At 44.7% G+C, this 21674-nt stretch overlaps 1 protein-coding gene across 1 annotated transcript; it reads left to right on the top strand.

The window, feature by feature from the left end:
- The first annotated feature begins 15091 nt into the window (after positions 1-15091).
- LOC125549849 (spermidine hydroxycinnamoyltransferase 2-like) lies at positions 15092-18241 on the top strand. The gene is made up of 2 exons (XM_048713202.2): positions 15092-15566; positions 17185-18241. The coding sequence occupies exons 1-2, from the start codon at positions 15144-15146 to the stop codon at positions 18100-18102; spliced, it is 1341 nt and encodes a 446-aa protein (XP_048569159.2). The 5' UTR covers positions 15092-15143; the 3' UTR covers positions 18103-18241.
- Positions 18242-21674: the final 3433 nt, after the last annotated feature.

Genomic DNA, 21674 nt, shown 5'->3' with positions numbered 1-21674 from the left:
AAAGATGATGCAATCCTTTCTCCATAGGATGACACGATGTATGGCCTCTTCCAATGTGTGCTCGTCGTCACCTCCAGGAATGTCAAGCTGTAGCTCCGAATATGGGTCCACCACCTCATCAACCAAGACACGAGCATAGCCCACTGGAGTCTTCCTTCCTCCCTTGACGTACTTCTCCCACGTCATTCTCTTGTGGTTCTTGAATGCAACCACCATCTTCCTAAAAGCAGCGTCCTTGACTTTCCGTACATCTGCTTCTGTGAAATTATCTGGTAGGGTGAAATGTTCCATGAGAGTATCCCAAAGCAGATTTTTTTGATTCTCGTCGACAAAAGTAACATCTGGACGTGGATTTGCTGGCTTTCGCCATTCTTGAAGGGAGATCGGGAGTTGGTCCTTCACAAGAACTCCGCACTGACGAACGAACTTGTCCGCAATCTTCTTAGGCGCTAATGGTTCGCCATTAGGTTTGAATGCCTTGATATTGTACTTTACGCCCTCCTTCAACTTTTTGTTCGGGCCTCGTTTCGTCCTTTTGCCTGAAGATTTGCTCGATCCGGATGGCTGAAAGAAGAAAGATCGATTCGTTAATATATCTTCAACTCATTTAAAACATGCGATGATCACCAGATTCCTGCTTATATAAATATATATACCTCGCCGGTGTTTGTTGTTTCAGGATCAACATGTTCTTCGTCGTAGTTCATGACTTCATCTTCTCGGTCGTCGCGATCGAATATCATATCACCCTCTCCGGTGTTGTTTAGAAATTCGGAGCCGTCAAAATCTTCTTCATTCTGATCATCATCTGGCCCGCGTATGATATCGAACATGGTCTGTTCTCTCTCTCTCTGTCGGTATTGTCCGCCATAGCTTTTATTTAACTATGCCAAAAGAAATATAAAACAATTTAGTATAATCTCGAACAATAGATATAATCTCGAATACATCGTCTCGAATAATAGATCATCATCGTCTCAAATTTATCAGGCATTCAAAGAAGATTTCCTTCTCTTCTTTGGTAAGAGCGTAGCTTGCATGACCCTGATGTATGCCGTCTTTTCCGTGCATACGTTGCTGGTCCTCCCGTGCCTCAGGTGTATCTTTTGTCTTCCCATACACGCCCAAGAAGCCAAGTAGGGTCACACAAAGATTCTTCGTCACGTGCATCACGTCGATTGCGGAGCGGACCTCGAGGTCTTTCCAATAGGGCAGGTCCCAAAATATATATTTCTTCTTCCACATGGGTGCGCGTCCGTCAGCGTCATTCGGAACAGGTTGTCCACCAGGACCCTTTCCAAAGACCACCTTCAAATCCTTGACCATATCATGTACATCAGCACCAGTACGGTGGCGAGGCTTCGTCCGGTGATCCGCCTCACCTTTGAAATGCTTGCCTTTCTTTCTTACGGGATGCCTGCTCAGAAGAAATCGATGATGTCCTAGGTACACATTCTTATTAGCCAAATATATACCATCAGTACCGTCCAAACAGTGCGTGCATGCGCGGTATCCCTTGTTTGTCTGTCCTGAAAGGTTACTGAGAGCAGGCCAATCATTGATGGTCACGAACAGCAACGCCTTTAGGTAAAATTCTTCCCCCATGTGCTCATCCCACGCACGTACACATGTTCCATTCCACAGTTGTAAGAGTTCTTCAACTAATGGCCTTAGGTACACATCAATGTCGTTGCCGGGTTGCTTAGGGCCTTGGATGAGCACTGGCATCATAATGAACTTCCGCTTCATGCACAACCAAGGAGGAAGGTTATACAAACATAGAGTCACAGGCCAGGTGCTATGGTTGCTGCTCTGCTCCCCAAAAGGATTAATGCCATCTGCTCTTAGACCAAACCATACGCTCCTTGCGTCATCTGCAAACTCCTTCCCGTACTTTCTTTCGATTTTTCTCCACTGCGACCCGTCAGCGGGTACTCTCAACTTTCCGTCTTTCTTACGGTCTTCTCTGTGCCATCGCATCGCCTTGGCATGCTCTTTGTTTTGGAACAAACGTTTCAACCGTGGTATTATAGGAGCATACCACATCACCTTGGCAGGAATCTTCTTCCTGGGGCGCCGGCCCTCGACATCACCAGGGTCATCGCGGCAGATCTTATAGCGCAATGCACCACATACCGGGCAAGCGTTCAAATCCTCGTACTCACCGCGGTAGAGGATGCAATCATTAGGGCATGCTTGTATCTTCTGCACCTCTAACCCTAGAGGGCAGACAACTTTCTTTGCTTCGTACGTACTCTCGGGCAATTCGTTGTCTTTTGGAAGCATATCCTTTATCATTACCAGCAACTTTCCAAATCCCTTGTCAGATACACCATTATCTGCCTTCCATTGCAGCAATTCCAGTGTGGTGCCCAGCTTTTTCTTGTCACCTACGCAATTCGGGTACAACAATTTTTTGTGATCCTCTAACATGCGCTGCAACTTCTTCTTCTCCAAATCACTTGCGCAGTTTCTCTTTGCATCGGCAATGGCCCGACCTAGATCATCAACGGGCTCATCTGATGCCTCTTCTTCAGCTTCTTCCCGCATTGCCCGCTCAGCTTCTTCCCGCATTACCGGCTCAGCTTCTTCCCCCATTGTTGTATCATCGTATTTAGGGAACCCATGGCCAGGATAGCTGTCGTCGTCCTCTTCTTCTTCATTGTCTTCCATCATAACCCCTCTTTCTCCGTGCTTGGTCCAAACATTATAATGGGGCATGAACCAGTCTTAAACAGGTGGACGTGAATGGTTCTTGACGTAGAGTAATTGTGACCATTCTTACAGCGAGCACATGGACAAGGCATAAAACCATCCGCCCGCTTGTTTGCCTCAGCCGCAAGCAGAAAAGTACGCACGCCCTCAACAAACTGGGGAGAGCATCGGTCATCATACATCCATTGCCGGCTCATCTTCATTACACAACACCGAATAGACCAAACTAATACAAGTTCATACATAAAGTTCATACAACACTTAAATGCAACAAACAAATAACTCTCTAGCTAAAGCATTTAAATGCAACAACAAATACGATCAAGATCGCAACTAAGGTAACAATGGATCCAATAGCATAATGATACCAAGCCTCACTATCGATGGCATATTTTTTAATCTTTCTAATCTTCAAGCGCATTTTCTCCATCTTGATCTTGTGATCATCGACGACATCGGCAACATGCAACTCCAATTCCATCTTCTCCCCCTCAATTCTTTTCAATTTTTCTTTCAAGTACTCGTTTTCTCTTTCAAATAAATTTAACCTCTCGACAATAGGGTCGGTTGGAATTTCCGGTTCAGATACCTCCTAGAAAAAATTTCTATGTCAACTTGATGGGCATAATTTGTCATAAACACGAAATGCAACTAGTTTTAAAAGAGAATATACATACCACATCCGAATCATAACAAGGACTAGGGCCGACGGGGACGGATATCAAAACCATGGCACTATATGTATAACAAACAACGTACGGGTAAGATAATTATACGAGTAACTATATATCCAAATCACACAAACATCAATTTTTATATAAAATTTCATGAACAAGAGGCTCACCACAAGGTGGTGCCGGCGACGGGACGGTACGGGCGATCGACGGTGGCTACGATGGAGATTTAGAAGGCACTAAGTAAACCACACCTACATATGCAAACTAAGTGTTATTTCTGACCTCAAATTGCATATAAATCAAATAATAGCACATATATATATATATATATATATATATCCTCCCAAATTACTAAACTCACAAATTAATCACTATATAAACCAATGCAAGAGCTAATCTAGCAATGAGAGATGAAAGGACAAAGTTGCTAACCTTTGTGATCATTTGAATGGATGAGGGCCTTCAAATCTTGACAAATTTTGGGCAAATTTTGTGATGAACTCGAGAGGAAGAAGGGAAGAACAGAGGAGAGGGCCGGAGAGGGGAAAGGGGGAAGAACAGAGTGCTGGTGGACGAAGGGTTTATATAGGACGACCTTTAGTACCGGTTCGTGGCACGAACCGGTACTAAAGGTGCTGGAGGGGCCCCACTCTGACAACATCCTGCCACCACTCTCATTAGTACCGGTTCGTGGCACGAACCGGTGCTAAAGGTTCGCCACGAACCGGTACTAATGAAAGCGGCCCGGCTATCCGTTGGAACCGGCACTAATGTGCTTCACGTTTGACCATTTTTCTACTAGTGATGGGTGACCAAGGACATGAACATAGGGGAGTATCTCAATCATTATACATACATGAGGAGAAATGGATTTTTCCTACTCATTCATTAAGTTGTGCAGGAGGAACAGATAGCAGCACTGAAGCTTAGATTTTCTTAAGTGGGTAAAACTCAGAAACTTGAGTGATCTGTGTGGCCAGATACTAAATCAGACAAAAAACCATTCGAGGTATGAATTATGTACGTTTAATTTTCTGAGGAAACCTATTATTTGTTTTCTTGTCTAGATTTACTAGTGTGTGTTTTTTGTGTGGGAGCAACAGTTTTTCTGGAAACTTACAATTATATCATCCGTACAGAGAATAGACATTTACACTTAGGAGCTCTTGGTTTTTTTTTGTTGGTGTGGATTATGTACAATTAATTCTTTGAGGGAGCCTATTAGTTATTTTCTTGCCCATATTTACTTTTGCATTTTTTGTGTGAGGAAGCTTTTCATTCAACATAAAATTTGGTTGTCCTTCAAGACATAGAACAAGATATGGAACCATGAGGGATGGGGATGATAAAAAATATGGACATGAGGTTTTGACGGTTATCCTTGTGCTGAAACTTCTTCCTTGCTTTGTGGCACACAAGGAACACTCGCAATTTCCACATCTATTTCCGAGCTGCACCTCCTTTGTTTCTCGCGTACACCTATGTGTTGCTCTACATCCGATAAACTATTAAACCTCATCAATGGGATTGATTATTGAGGTGTCAATATCACTTTTGGATTTCCTTCATATGCATTATCACCCTCAGCATGATGAGAACTCTAACTTGTCTCTCCTTCCGTCAATCCTATCTAAGACAGATGCTTCACACATCTTGAATATCAGGCCACGTGCTTCAGTTTGCATCTTGGCGCCGTTGCTGGACCGCCATCGTCCTCCTTTTGTTGGCGTTGTTGCTCGTCTGCCATCGTCTCCGATGGCCTTTGGGCCATAGAGGTGCAGGGGATCTCAGCTCCCCCGCCGGAGGAAGGGACCTCGCTCTCGTTTTTGTTAGGTTCCGCATCTTGGATGGGGATGTCTAACGGTGGCCATGTCCCTCAATAGGAATATATAATGTCTTCCATGTTCGATATCCGTCATAATGGTGCATCTAGCATAGTCAGAGGGTGTGGGGGGTGTATCTCCAAAGAATCTTGCGGGATTCGGTGAGTCGTGATCTTCGATAGATCTATTTGGATCACGTCTTCGTTTGTCTTTGTATGGGTGTTTACAGGTTTGAGCCTTCCGATCTATAATTATTTTCATTGGGGATGATTGTTTCTTAGGTGCGTTGGTCCTGTGGGGTCTTACCACGATGACTTTTCGACTGTCTACTAAAATAAGGTTTGTCCGGCTCCAGTGATGGATGGGAGATGGCGGCAGCACACCCTCTAGTCGCTCCAGTGCTTGTAGATCTCCCTTAGTGGTCCATGTACCTGGTTATAATTATTATTACATCCAGTGTTCTTTGTATTCACATGATGAATTATAAATAGAATGGAAGTTTCTCCCACAAAGAAAAGGACTTCCTTACTATTCGCTCATATATGTTCTTCTGGATAGTTTGGATATAAAAATGACATCCGATAAACTCCTTTATGCCTAGTCCAAACATGTTGACTATCCACGGACACCAATTCGTAACACAAATGTGGGGTGAAATGGGACGATCCATACTCTCTGTTTGGTGAGCGAGGAGTAGGTTAAACGAGAGTCGATACGCCACTCGATGACAAAGTCACCACCATTGCGTACGTCGAAGGGCCAAGCCCTATCTCAGACACTGCAATGCGGATCGAGCAGTCAGACCATGCCATGGCGTTGAGCACGCGTGCCATGGTGTTAACTAACGAACACATTGCCGAGGTGATCTGGTAGTCGATGACATTGGTTTGGTATGATGCCTGTCACTGTCGTAACATCAAGGAGAGGCGATTGCAACAGGGAGATGATGCTTCCGAATGTAATACCGCCCGAGCCTACATGGCCCAGGACGAGTACGATTGGAGCCTTCACACCCCAAACAACGACGATGATAGTGGCCACTGTTGGGGAACGCGGTAATTTGAAAAAAAATTCATACGATCACACAAGATCTATCTCTAGGTGATGCATACCAACGAGTGGGGATGGTGTTGTCTACATAGCCTCGTATACCAAAAGCGGAAGCGTTATGACAACGCGGTTGATGTAGTCATACGTCTTCACGATCCGACCGATCCTAGCACCGAAGGTACGGCACCTCCGCGATATGCACACATTCAGCTCGGTGACGTCCCACGAACTCTAGATCCAGCTGAGGTCGAGGGAGAGTTTCGCCAGCACGACGGTGTGGTGACGATGATGATGAAGTTACCGGAACATGGATTCGCCTAAGCACTACGACGATATGACCGAGGTGGAAATCTGTGGAGGGGGGCACCGCACACGGCTAAACAATCAACTTGTGTGTTCTAGGGTGCCCCCCCTGGCCCAGTATATAAAGGAGCAAGGGGGAGGCCGGCCGGCCCTCTTAGGGCGCGCCCCCAATAGGGGAATCCAACTAGGCCTCCAAGTCCTAGTAGGTTTCCACCTAAAGGGAGAGAGGAGGAAGGAAGGAGAGGGAGAGGGGGAAGGAAAGGGGGGCGCCGCTAGTTTGGTGGCAGTGATTGAAGAACTCTGTCAATGACACTATCATCAGGAAGATTAACTTTCAGTTAAGTCAAGTGGTTATGGTACCCAGACATTCTAAGAATGTGTTCATTGACAGAACTATTCTCTTCCATTTTGCAACTGTAGAACTTGTTGGAGACTTCATATCTCTCAACTCGGGCATTTGCTTGAAATATTAACTTCAACTCTTCGAACATCTCATATGCTCCATGACGTTCAAAACGTCTTTGAAGTCCCGATTCTATGTCGTAAAGCATGGCACACTGAACTATTGAGTAGTCATCAACACGCGTCTGCCAGGCATTCACAATGTCTGCAGTTGTGGGCGTGGGTGGTACACCTAACGGTGCTTCCAGGACGTAATTCTTCTGTTCAGCAATGAGGATAATCCTCAAGTTACGGACCTAGTCCGTGTAGTTGCTGCCATCATCTTTCAACTTAGCTTTCTATAGAAACACATTAAAATTGAAAGGAACGGTAGCACGGGCCATTGATCTACAACAACATAGACATGCAAATTACTATCAGGTACTAAGTTCAGGATAAATTAAAGTTTAATTAATCATATTACTTAAGAACTCCCACTTAGATAGACATCCCTCTAATACATCTAAGTGATCATGTGATCCAAATAAACTAAACCATGTCCGATCATGACGTGAGATGGAGTAGTTTTCAATGGTGAACATCACTATGTTGATCATATGTACTATATGATTCACGCTCGACCTTTCGGTCTCAGTGTTCCGAGGCCATATCCTAGGCGCGTCAAGTTTAACCTGAGTATTCTGCGTGTGCAAAACTGGCTTGCACCCGTTGTATGTGAACGTAGAGCTTATCACACCCGATCATCACGTGGTGTCTTGGCACGACGAACTGTAGCAATAGTGCATACTCAGGGAGAACACTTGTACCTTGAAATTTAGTAAGGGATCATCTTATAGTGCTACCGCCGTACTAAGCAAAATAAGATGCATAAAGGATAAACATCACATGCAATCAAAATATGTGACATGATATGGCCATCATCATCTTGTGCTCATGATCTCCATCACCGAAGCATCTTCATGATCTCTATCATCACCGGCGCGACACCTTGATCTACATCATAGCATCTTGTCGTCTCGCCAACTATTGTTACTACGACTATCTCTACCGCTTAGTGATAAAGTAAAACAATTACATGGCAATTGCATTGCATACAATAAAGCGACAACCATATGGCTCCCGCCAGTTGCCGATAACTTTGTTAAAAAACATGACCATATCATACAACAATTTATATCACATCATGCCTTGACAATATCACATCACAGCAAGCCCTGCAAAAACAAGTTAGACATCCTCTACATTTTTGTTGCAAGTTTTACGTGACATTTACGGGCTTCTTGCAAGAACCATTCTTACCTACGCATCAAAACCACAATGATTTTTCGTCGAGTGTGCTATTTTAACCTTCAACAAGGACCGGGCGTAGCCACACTCGATTCAACTAAAGTTAGAGAAACAGACACTCACCAGCAACCTGTGTGCGAAGCACGTCGGTAGAACCAGTCTCGGGTAAGCGTACGCGTAATGTCGGTCTGAGTCACTTCATCCAACAATACCGCCGAATCAAAGTATGACATGCTAGTAAGCAGTATGACTATTATCACCCACAACTCTTTGTGTTCTACTTGTGCATATAACATCTACGCATAGACTTGGCTCGGATGCCACTGTTGGGGAACGCGGTAATTTCAAAAAAAAATCCTACGATCACGCAAGATCTATCTATAGGTGATGCATAGCAACGAGTGGGGAGAGTGTTGTCTACGTACCCTCGTAGACCGAAAGCGGAAGTGTTATGACAACGCGGTTGATGTAGTCGTACGTCTTCATGATCCGACCGATTCTAGCACCGAAGGTACGGCACCTCAGCGATCTGCACACATTCAGCTCAGTGACGTCCCACGAACTCTAGATCCAGCTGAGGTCGAGGGAGAGGTTTGCCAGCACGACGGCGTGGTGACGGTGATGATGAAGTTACCGGCGCAGAGCTTCGCCTAAGCACTACGACGATATGACCGAGGTGGAAATCCGTGAAGGGGGGGCACCGCACACGGCTAAACAATCAACTTTTGTGTTCTAGGGTGTTCCTCTGCCCCAGTATATAAAGGAGCAAGGGGGAGGCCGGCCGGCCCTCCTAGGGCGCGCCCCCAATAGGGGAATCCTACTAGGACTCCAAGTCCTAGTAGGTTTCCACCTAAAGGGAGAGAGGGGGAAGGAAGGAGAGGGAGAGGGGGATGGAAAGGCCCCCCCTTTCCCTTCCTTGTCCTACTCGGACTCAAGGGGGAGGGGGTGCACGGCCTGGCCGCCCCTCTCTCTCTCCACTAAGGCCCATCGAGGCCCATTAGTTCCCCCAGGGGTTCCAATAACCCTCCCACTACTAGGAAAAGGGCTATAGATGGGATGGACACTAATGGCGCACTGTACATGTGGTGCGCCATTACTAAATACTAATGGCGCACCATGTGTTGGTGCGTCATTAGTGTGCAAATACTAATGGCGCACCACATCCCATGGTGCGCCATTAGTAAAAAAAAATAATTTTTTTCAAAACTACTAATGGCGCACCGTGGGAATGGTGCTCCATTACTAGCTGACATAGTAATGGCGCACCACACCCACCGTGCGCCATTAGTAGTTTTGAAAAAAATAAAAAAATTGTTAGTAATGGCGCACCTGTGGACAGTGCGCCATTACTAGTTTTAACTAGTAATGGCGCACTGTCCACTGGTGCGCCATTACTAAGTTTTTTTTAAAAAAATTCATTTTTTTCTTTTTTTCTTTTCAAAACTAGTAATAGCGCACCATAGGTGTGGTGCGCCATTACTAACTTGGCCCAAAAGTTCCCGAATGCACCCCCCCCCCCCCCCCCGTGGACCGCCTTTTCAGTTTAAAAAAAATAAAAGAAAATGATAAAAATGTCAAAAAAATAAAAAAAAATAAGTTTCCCATGTGATATGTGGTCTAGTTGTTGGGAAAATTTACAAATATGAATTTCGACTTTATTTGCAAAATCTCTCTGAAAATTTGTAAAATGGCCATAACTTTTGCATACGAACTCGGATTAAAAAGTTTTCAAAATCCCCAAAAACCTAACAGAAAAAAAGTTACGGGGCTTTCAAGATCTAGAGGCAAAAAAATTCAAAAAATTTCAAACTTACTAGTGGCGCACCATGGATGTGGTGCGCCACTAGTAATAGAAAAAAATTGGTTTTGAATTGTTTTTCAAAAAATGATACGTAATATGACCGGGAAGTTTGAAATATTTTTCAAAATATCATCATAGTCATGAACATGAACAAAGTCCTAGACATCAACAAGGTATAATAGGATTGATATGCTAGATATATCAACAAGTGCCTGTGAAGTGAGCTATTGCTGGGTTGAATAGAACTCTGAAGTTAAGCGTGCTTGGGCTGGAGTAGTGTGAGGATGGTGACCTTTCGGGAAGTTTGACCACCGAGTGGTGCGCCCTTAGTATACCAGATACTAATGGCTTGGTGCACCATTAGTAAAAAATACTAATGGCGCACCAGTAGTGCGCCATTAGTAGGCAAAACTGGTGCGCCATTAGTAGGCCTTTTCCTAGTAGTGTCCGGCGCTCCTGTTTTATCCGAAACTTCTCCGGAACACTTCCGGTGTCCGAATATAGTCGTACAATATATCAATCTTTATGTCTTGACCATTTCGAGACTCCTCGTCATGTCCTTGATCACATCCGGGACTCCGAACAATCTTCGGTACATCATATCACATAAACTCATAATACTAATCGTCATCGAACATTAAGCGTGCGGACCCTACGGGTTCGAGAACTATGTAGACATGACCGAGACACGTCTCCGGTCAATAACCAACAGCGGAATCTGGATGCTCATATTGGTTCCTACATATTCTACGTAGATCTTTGTCGGTCAAACCGCATAACAACATATGTTGTTCCCTTTGTCATCGGTATGTTACTTGCCCGAGATTCGATCGTCGGTTTATCAATAGCTAGTTCAACCTCATTACCGGCAAGTCTCTTTACTCTCTCTGTAATACTTCATCCCATAACTAACTCAATAGTCACAATGCTTGCAAGGCTTATAGTGATGAGTATTACCGAGAGGCCCCAGAGATACCTCTCCAAAACAGGGAGTGACAAATCCTAATCTCGATCTATACCAACCCAACAAACACCTTCGGAGACACCTATAGAGCACCTTTATAATGACCCATTTACGTTGTGACGTTTGGTAGCACACAATGTGTTCCTCCGGTATTTGGGAGTTGCATAATCTCATAGTCTGAGGAACTTGTATAAGTCATGAAGAAAACAGTAGTAATGAAACTGACACGATCATAATGCTAAGCTAACGGATGGGTCATGTCCATCACATCATTCTCCTAATGATGTGATCCCGTTCATCAAATGACAACACATGTCTATGGTTAGGAAACATAACCATCTTTGATTAACGAGCTAGTCAAGTAGAGTCATACTAGGGACTATATGTTTTGTCTATGTATTCACACATGTACTAAGTTTCCGGTTAATACAACTCTAGCATGAATAATAAATATTTATCATGAATTAAGGAAATAAATAATAATTTTATTATTTCCTAGGGCATATTTCCTTCAGCCACTACGACATTCGTGTGCAATTTGGTGGTTGCTAGGTTTGCATGTTCTACTAGAGTATTTAATTACCTATGTTTGTGTTGTGAGACTATGTTTAAGTATGGTGAGACTATGTTTGTGTTGAATGTGGTATGTTTCATGTTAAATTCAAACTATTTTATGTGTAAAATATGGTACATTGGGGTACAACAAAAATTGCAGATAACTGGGAGATATCCGTGGACACTTCCAGCTGGGTCCATAGACTATTAGGGAAGCTAATTTGATGCATCCCGTTGAAGATGCCCTTATATACTAGCCAAATAAATCTTTTTCGATATTTCCATGGAACTAGTAGCTTCATACTCCTTCGATGCCTTGCCGACATGCAAACACCTTCCTTGAATATGTTTTACTATAGTGAGTTAATGACGATGATAACATTTGTATAACAACAATGGCCAGTTACTTATGTGGCAAAATGGATGAATATTCTCTCCTTTTAACATATATAAGGTGTATTATTATTATTCAAATATAAAGTTATTATATGTTTGATCATTTTTCAGAAATTTTTCCATATCTACAACACCAATTTAACATCGACACATGAATTTTAAATGTATTTTTATGTTGTATTCATTTGGTAGTTTAGATGGTGATATTTTCCTCTAGAAACTTAATTAAACATAGGAATGTTTGACATTTAAAAGAATCAATACGCCTCGTATTCCACTTATTTAGGACAGTATAACCGCACCTAATCCCATACCTCTCAGGACCTGTTCATTTTTGGCAGTCCGTTCATGTAATTTGCACGATCTGAACCATTGGATTTGATCTCTGTTTAGTCCTCCACCACCTGTTATTTTTTACTGGGCTAAAAGGGCAGCTGCTCCATGGAAAAAATTGGAGCCTTCTTGTCAATTGGGCCTTTTCCCGGCCCAATTAGAGCGCTCATCCCCCCCAGTGGATTACAAAGAAAGGCCACATCGATTGCAAACCATCCCGCAGTACTCCGTGGCGGCGGCCCATGGCTGGGAGCACGACGGCTCCCGCTCGATCGAGAGGATGAGGGGACCGGTCATTGTTTCCAGACAGACGAGCAAAGCCGGCCGAGGCAACGAAAGCAATACTGTTGTGCCATAGTGGTCGCGGAGCGAGTGCCGGACTGCACGTCGATTCAGCTAGAGGCAAATCGGCGTCTGGCTGTTCGGTGAACCAGATCGTCCACTGGGATTTGAAGGAGGTAATAATTCTTCAGTTTCTATAGGCATTCATGTGGGATTATGTGCGCCACTCGCAGTTATTAATTGAGGTGTGACTTTTCATTTTTCTCAGCCTGTTGCTGCTTCGATATATATACTCCTTAGCGCTCTCTGCCGCATTTGATTCGGTCGCTAGGCGATTCGCTCACGGGCGAGGCTAGGTGATTCGGGCCTAAGTCAATGAGGCGTGGCAACCATAGAACACGTGCGGAGGCTACCAAAGAAGGGCAGAGCATCACAACATGCCCTGCAAAAAACAAGTTAGGCGTCCTCTACTTTGTTGTTGCAAGTTTTACGTGGCTGCTACGGGCTTCTACTAAGAACCGTTCTTACCTACGCATCAAAACTACAACGGTGTTTTGTCAAGTTTGCTGTTTTAACCTTCAACAAGGACTGGCCGTAGTCAAATTCAATTCAAGTAAAGTAGAAGAAACAGACATTCGCCAGCCACCTTGATGCAAAACTAGTTGCATGTCTATTGGTGGAACCGGTCTCATGAACGTGGTCATGTAAGGTTGGTCCGGACCGCTTCATTCAACAATACCACCGAATCAAAATAAGACGTTGGTGGCAAGCAGTATGACTATCACCGCCCACAACTCTTTGTGTTCTACTCGTGCATATCATCTATGCATAGACCTGGCTCGGATGCCTCTGTTGGGAAACGTAGTATGCAATTTCAAAATTTTCCTACGCTCACGCAAGATCCATCTAGGAGATGCATAGCAAAGATAGGGGAGAGTGTGTCCACGTACCCTCATAGACCGAAAGCGGAAGCGTTTGACAACACGGTTGAAGTAGTCGAAGTTCTTCTCGTTCTAACCAATCAAGCATCCTCATACCCGGAAGGCGTCCTGGTTGAGAAGCACGCCGGACTGGTGGGTGCCCATACCTGGCAGGCGTCCTGGTTGGGACCTCAGGTTTTAGATGTTAGGTTTGGCTGCGAGGTCTGTTGGTATTAGGCCCATACTACCAGCGCCCCTTCATCAACTGGTTAGGAGTAGCGACAGATGTTGCTTAGATGGTGGCTTTAGTCTTACTATTGTATGACTTTGTAAGGTCTTGTGTTAATAATTAATAAAATGGCTGTATGCATCATCCAGATGAGAGGCCGGGGGTCTTCCTCCTTTTCTAAAAACAAAAGCACCTCCAGAATATATATCAGCATTCCTGCACTATTTATGGCAGATCTCTATATTGACCATCAGCTGCTTGTCGGAACGTCTCAATTATCTAACAAACTGAAAGGTTCTGAAGGAATTTCTTCTCTCCTTTAGAATATTTTTGAGCTATCTACGGCAACACTTTGGTTGTTGCTCAGATGATTCATATATATGGAAAATTATTTTCATAGGTGCCGAACTATATGTTCATCTGTTCTGATTTCAAAGTTTGCTTACATTAGCAATTACTTTAGTACAATTCTTTCCTCTTAAGTTTACGTCTTGTTTAAATCTATATAGTTTGATTCAGATGGTATTGGCAATGCTTATTAATTATTTTTACAACTTATTCCGGATAAACCTCTGCTTTAGTTACATCAATACCCGATTAAGTATTTCATGCTCACTTTCCTCATGGCATTTCCCTACAACATAGTATATGTGATAATGCATGTATAATTAATGGAAAAGTGATTAACTTTTTTTTAGGGTATGGCGAGTGATTGTTTGTTATGACGAGCCAAGCCTGTCGTCCTTTGGGAGGTTGGTGAACATTACAGTAATGAGCTATGTATACAATGTACGATTACAATTCATGTGAACTGTTCCATGTTTATTTTTGCTGTTTCTTATTACCCGTCTTGACAATACTGATTATCTGTATGAACTAAGTGTCCTGGTTTAAATTCAAAGAGAGTGGGTATGCACATTACCTCAAGCGGTTGGTGCAAGGAAGAAACATAGAAGAATTATGACTATGCATTTTCTCAGTACATCATCTCCTTCATTTGCACCAGGAAGAGGACTGCAGCCGATGCCTTCCAAAAATATTGCAACAGATGCCACCATGGTGTTTGGGGTAACACGGCAAGGTCAGTATCTTCCTCGTGTTATACAGAAGAAGCCCTAGGAAGATTGTCACACAAACATAATCTAAGGAACTAATGGACACTTATGTTTATGCAAAAAAATTATGTTTCATGCATCCATATATTTAATTGTACAAATACACGGGCACGGCAACGCGCCTTCAATGATCTTCCTAGGGCTGCTGTGCGATTCGGGCGGGCGCCTCACAAGTCTAGACAAGCTCGCCTATATAATACCACTAGATGCCCTCAAGTCACATACGGCATGACAATACAGCTTCTTCCATTACCCTAAAACTACTCACGTATACGCTCATTGTTTGCCAACATGTCCTTGGTGGCACGTCGAGGAAAACCTGAGCTGGTGCTACCAGCACGAGCAACACCGCGGGAGACTCTGCCTCTCTCCGACATTGATGACCACAGAGACCTGCGGTATCTGCAGCCTGCCGTTGAGTTCTTCAGCGCCGTCGATGGGCATGGGCGGCCTGCCAAGGCAGTTTTCACGGCGGCCCTCGCCGAGGCGCTTGTGCACTACTACCCGCTCGCAGGTCGTCTCCGGGAGGCTCCCGGGGGCAGGCTAGTCGTGGAATGCACCGGGGAAGGTGTGGTGTTCGTGGAGGCAGAGGCGGACGTGTCCATGGATGAACTCGGCGAGCCGCCGCTGACAGCATGCCCGTTCGTGGAAGAACTGCTGTGCGATGTGGGCGACGCTAGGGTTGTGGTCGGAGTTCCCTTGTTCTTCATGCAGGTAGCCTTCAACTGTACGCGTGCATGCATCTCACTCCACCTAGCCGACTTCACGTTGCCCCTATTTGTTGACGCCGCCCCCTCGCAAACGCCGCTTCTTCTTCTACCTCGCAACTTTTTTGAGGTTTCTCTCTTCTTCTCTCAGAAACACAAAGACACACACATAGGCAGAAAACACACACGCACGCACACTTCACCAAGCAGAAACTAACTTTGCTACATATTTTCTCAGCCCTCTCGGCCTCGTTTTTCACTACTCAAGGAGGATGGCACTCCTGCCATGCAGAATCCACGCCACGACATGACCCACTACTCAACTAACTAAATCACAAACTACTAGCCACCTGCACTACGTCCGCCACTCGTGCAGGGTCTCCACAACGGCCACACGACCAGGCCAACTAACAAACACACGCATGCAAACTAACTCATCCAAATCTCTTGGCTCTAACTAATTGGCCCAGCCAGCCAGTCTTGCTTCTGCCGTCCACGCGCTTGTCGCATCACACGACCTTGCTGCCTCATGCAGCAATACAGCTTCACATTTCCATCAGCATCTCGCTGTGCTCGCCGTATCGCACGGCGGCTTGGCGCATCTCACCTTCTCTGCACGCTTTTGCTGAAGCTTCGCCTGACTAGCTACTCCCTAAGGAAAGGTGTGGTTGCACCCGGGTACCCCGACACCCCATTATCCAAGCCATCCAAATTCCTAGAGATGCGTGCATGGGTCAGATGCAGGTCAGAATATTAGCAGTCTCTGCCGCTATAATTTGGGTTTGACTGTTCAACCCGTGAGGGCCTAGGTAGGCTGTAGCTCTAGCCTATAGGAACCGTAGCAGCCTGATGCATGTCAGAACGAGCTGAGCCGCGCTCACACTCACAAATGTAGCTCTCCACAGAGACTTTCTCTCACAGCGTGCCTCTCTAAACCTTGTTTAAACTCTCTCTCACACCCACACAAAGGCCCATCTCTCTTCCTACAAACTTTATCTGATATACTCTCTCACTTCTCTTTCAAAAGAAAAGCACTCTCGCATGCTCCTCTCTCCAGTTTCTCGAAGAAAGGTGTTGTTTCTTGTATCACAGGTTCTCTCTAGATTTCTACAATATTGTGTCTTGTTGTCAGATCGCCCCGTCCTTTTCTTACAGTAGGTGGAATCCCGCCACGAGGGGCAGGGCTAGGCTAGTCACCGCTAAGTGTTTTTTTCTGCCTACACCTTAGCTTAATGAAACACCAAACGTCCTAATTCATTCCAGCACTACAGCTCATGGCTCAAATTTCTAGGCAGCGTTTTATGAATGGATGGTGAGATAAGGGGGTGCCTAGGCACCCGGGAACTAAAAATCCATTCTCCTAAATTATGCTACATGCATAACGAAAACAAACATGCTAATACAAAATCAAGATTAGTGCTAACACTATTGTTTCTCAATTCCTAGGGCATGAATGGTGTAAATAGATTGCACGGAAGCTATGTGTAATGTTTTTACAGAGCTCGCCGCGAGAATTGTGACTACGGCTAGCATTTTGATAGAGAAAAATGTTATGCTTCCCTTGTTTTAAAGCCATAGCTTTACATTATTATTAATGTTTCTTATTTCTGTGTAAATGTGAGTAGCTAACCCAACTCAGAAGCGGAGGATTTGTGATTGGCCTTCACATATGCCACAACATCGCCGACGGCTATGGAAGCACCCAATTCCTGAAATGCATCGCCGACTTGGCACGTAGCGGGGGTGACACCTCCCAAATCGTATCGCCGGTTTGGAACCGGGAGCTCCTGACGGCACGCATCCCGCCGCACATAAACCTGGCATATGAGGAATTCCTCCAGCGATTAGGCAGCACCACAGACGACATCATGCTATCAACACCGCCAGAAGAAATGGTCGGCCGCTTCTTCCTCTTCGGCCCTAGGGACATGGCATCGCTACGAAGGCATGCCCCCGTGCACCTAACACCGCCGATCACCAGCTTCGAGCTTCTGACTGCGGTCATGTGGCGTTGCCGCACAGTGGCGCTCAGCTACGAGCTCCACCAGCGGGTGCGCCTGATGTTTTCTCTGAATGCGCGTGGGAGGTGGAAGCGTCATGCACTCGTCCCGCATGGGTTCTATGGGAATGCGCTCTTCTACCCTGCAGTAGACACGACCGTCGAAGAACTGTGCTTCAACCCGCTTGGCTATGCGCTCGGACTCATCCGCGAGGCCAAGTGTGACATGACAGACGACAACATGGAGTCGATGGTGGATTTCATGGCGTCTATGCGTGGGAGGCCACCTCTCACAATGGACAGAATGTACGAGGTCTCTGACATCAAATGGGTTGGACAGGACGCGCTAGACTTCAGATGGGCGAAGCGGGTTGATGGTGGCGTGCCCATGGTTGGGGACATCGCCTCCAAGTCCGTGAGCTACCATATGAGGTGCAGGAATGGCAAAGGTCATGACATGATCGCGGTGTCCATGCTATTACCAGGACCTGCAATGCACATGTTCGAAAAGGAGATTCATGTTTGGGTGGACAACGAAAACTAGTCCAGCTCAATTCGGTCTCATCCATTCGTTGTAAAATCAACCCCGGTGAACATGTGCTTTACTGTATTGTTTTGGGTGTGGGCGTGTGTTGTGTATATTTAAGTGAGGTCGTCGTAAGTCTGAAAAATTCTAAATAAAGTGCCCCTCGGAATAAAAATTTCTAAATAAAGTGTGTTGGCCTGCAATCATTTGCAGCTAGCTTTTGGACATCTACAACTCATTGTTTCCACATCTCCTTTTTAAGGCCCGTCGTAGCGGGGAGTAGCATATACTAGTATCATGCATATGATACTAGTTTATGATACTACATCCGTAATGCATAGTATCATATGTTAATATCATAGATGACTTCATTTATTGCCATACATGCACTAATAGAAAAGAGGGCTTTGATCCAGGCCGGGTTAGCCCATTAGTCCCGGTTCAATCCAGAACCGGGACTAATGGGGGCATTAGTCCCGGTTCGTGAGCCCAGGGGGCCGGCCGGGCCACATGGGCCATTTATCCTGGTTCGTTTGGACCTTTTAGTCCCGGTTGGTGCCACGACCCGGGACTAAAGGGTGCGATGCCCATTAGTACCGGTTCATGGCACCAACCGGGACTAAAGGTTAGACCTTTAGTCCCGGTTCGAGCCACGAACCGGTACCAATGGTGTTTGAGGCATTAGTACCGGTTCGTGCCATGAACCGGTACTAAATGTCCCATTTTCAAACTCTACCCCCCCCCCATCGCCTTTTCAGTTTTTTTAAAAAAGAAAATGATGGAAATGTCAAAAAAAATAAAAGAAAATAAGTTTCCCATGTGATATGTGGTCTAGTTGTTGGGAAAATTTACAAATATGAATTTCGACTTTATTTTTTTGACCTTGAAGACTGCAGGGCTTGCACCCCACAGCATTTTATTAATGCAAAGGAAAAAACAGAAATAATACAAAGTTTCCTCAAGATGAGGAAAAGGAAAAGACAAAAAAAAAGGAAGAAACAACTAAAGAAGGCTATACAAGTGGACTAATCCTAATAAATACAAAGATACAAATAAAGAACAGAAGCAGCTCCCCTCAAGGAGGAAGGAAATCAATCCATTTAAGTAAGGCCTCTCTATGCTTCTATTTGATTCTATGAGAGAGCAGAGTGAAAAAGTTTTGCAAAATCTGCTCTCTCTAGAATTTAGTAAAATGGGCATAACTTTTGCATACTAATTTGGATGAAAAAGTTTTTTATATGAAAATTCATCTACTCGAAAAGTTACATCCAAACCCCGTTAAACATTTTCAAAATCCTCAAAAACCTAACAGAAAAAATGTTATGGGGCTTTTAAGATCTAGAGTGGAAAAAATCGAAAAAAATTCAAACTGTGGTCAAACAATGGTCAAACTAATTATATTCTAGAATATTAGTGTTACTAAATAATTATTTCAGTTATTTTGAATTTTGGTCAAATCTGGTCAAACTATGGTCAAACAATGGTCAAACTAATTATTCTAGAATATTAGTGTTACTAAATAATTATTTCAGTTATTTTGAATTTTGGTCAAATCTGGTCAAACTATGGTCAAACTGTGGTCAAACAATGGTCAAACAATGGTCAAACTAATTATTCTAGAATATTAGTGTTACTAAATAATTATTGTTTTTTAAAACAATAGTTTCAAACTCAAACAGTGAAATGTGTCACTTCATGCTCAAGCAAAATTCCTGAGGGTTAATAGGATTGACATCTTACTATTGTCAGCAAAACAACAAGTGCAGACTTGAAAACGAGGGAGAATAGAACCCGGAAGTTAAGCGTGCTCAGGCTGGGGGAGTGGGAGGATGGGTGACCGTCCGGGAAGTTAGATGATTTGGAATAATGAGGGATGATTATAGATTAGAAGATAAATTGAGCAGTGATGAGGGGTGGTGATTAGAGATTAGAGGTTAAAATAATTAAGAAATTTGAAAATAAAAAATTTAAAAAAAAATTCAAAAAAAATCATAAAATTTCCTTTAGTCCCGGTTGGTGTTACCAACCGGGACTAAAGGTGGAGCTCCACGTGGCCGCGGCCTTTAGTAACGACCCTTTAGTTCCGGTTCAAAAACCGGGACTAAAGGGCCTTACCAACCGGGACAAAAGCCCCTTTTTCTACTAGTGATGACGGTATCAATGATATGATACTGAACCATCTCTTTCTTCATTCAATTCTATGCACCTCATCAAAATTGTCTAGTTGGCATGTATGATACTACCTACGATGCTCCCATTACGACCAGCCTAATAATAACATATGTTGATGAATATTTGCCTACCAATTACATCTCCACCGATGTTTCTACTTCATACTATAACAATAAAACTTACTCCTATGATCCTGATGATATAGATGAGACACGTATTACTATGAAATAACTTACTCCTATGTATATAAAGGTACCGATAGAAATTATTTATTATCTATAACTTCCACATTGAGACAAAAGATGTCATGCTGCGAGGAGAACTTCCTGCCAAGACCGCGAAGATTGGTACCAATCTCGACCCAAAACTCAAGATCACATCGGAGAGAACCTTGTAGGATCGGGGGTATCGAACATATAAAGGACGCCACGATACCCGCCGTTCTGGAGGCATTGTGATCGCTCTGCGTTTTTGACCGTCCGATTGATTATCTATAGTGAATTTTTTGCTGCTGGTGACTGGTCAACCGTCCACTATTTTCCACGCTCATGCCGCTTCAAGAGAGGATGACGGTTGGGGTTGTGAGGCTGCGGAGGCCAGCGAGCAGAGGGTGGGTTTCGCTGGAGGCACGTGAATGATTTCTCTATGGAAAACTTAGCGCACCAGGTGTCCAGGACCAATCCTCTTCCTCCTCGAGCCACACACCACTCCGCCCCGTCCTGCTTCCGCTGCTCCTCTCGCACCGCCGCCTTCCTACCCGGCCCTCTTCTCGGTGCTCGAGGTGCAGCGGCGGGGGCTCCACTACGTTCGATCCAGCAGGATTAGGTGCAGGTCTTCAGCATCCGGTGCCAGGCGACATGATTCTGGATCGGGCATAGATCTCCATCGGGAGAGTAGGGGCGGCCGCTGCAATGATGGCAGCGGATGAACCCACCTTGTCGAGCCCCCACCCGATGGCTTCCTGCAGAGGAGAGGTCAAGGATGGCTGCCATCGCCTGTGACAGGTGAGATATTTCTTCACCGTTTACTCATCTTCGCATGGTAACCTGAGCTCATCTCCTAGTTCATGGCTTCCAATGTTTTTGTTATTATGCAGGTAGGGTTAGCAAGGAGGAGGTTGTATGTAAAGAGGCAGCACGGTGGCTTGGCAGCCACCTCTCCTCATCTCATCCCAACAAGCAACAGTAGGAGCATGGGCTGCACAGATGGCCGGCTCTCACGCAATCGTCTATCCACTCGAGAAGCCCACCCGTCATCCACGCCCCTCCTCCTTAGGTAGTTCTTGTCTCTGCTGGCAGGTGACACTACTAGGAAAAGGCCTACTAATGGCGCACCGGTTTTGCCTACTAATGGCGCACTACCGGTGCGCCATTAGTAGCACGCCATTAGAATTTTTTACTAATGGCGCACCACTGGTG

The sequence above is a fragment of the Triticum urartu genome, chromosome 1A, assembly GCF_056163025.1.
Source record: "Triticum urartu cultivar PI428250 chromosome 1A, HENAU_Tu73, whole genome shotgun sequence".
NCBI classification, from domain to species: domain Eukaryota; kingdom Viridiplantae; phylum Streptophyta; class Magnoliopsida; order Poales; family Poaceae; genus Triticum; species Triticum urartu.
Note: the sequence above shows the minus strand (reverse complement) of the source record. Positions and strands in the feature narration are given on the sequence as shown.

Coding starts and splice junctions, on each gene's coding strand:
- LOC125549849 (XM_048713202.2), top strand. CDS start 15,144: ATGTCCTTGGTGGCACGTCGAGGAAAACCTGAGCTGGTGCTACCAGCA. Junction 15,567..17,184: donor TTCCCTTGTTCTTCATGCAG/GTAGCCTTCAAC, acceptor AAATGTGAGTAG/CTAACCCAACTCAGAAGCGG.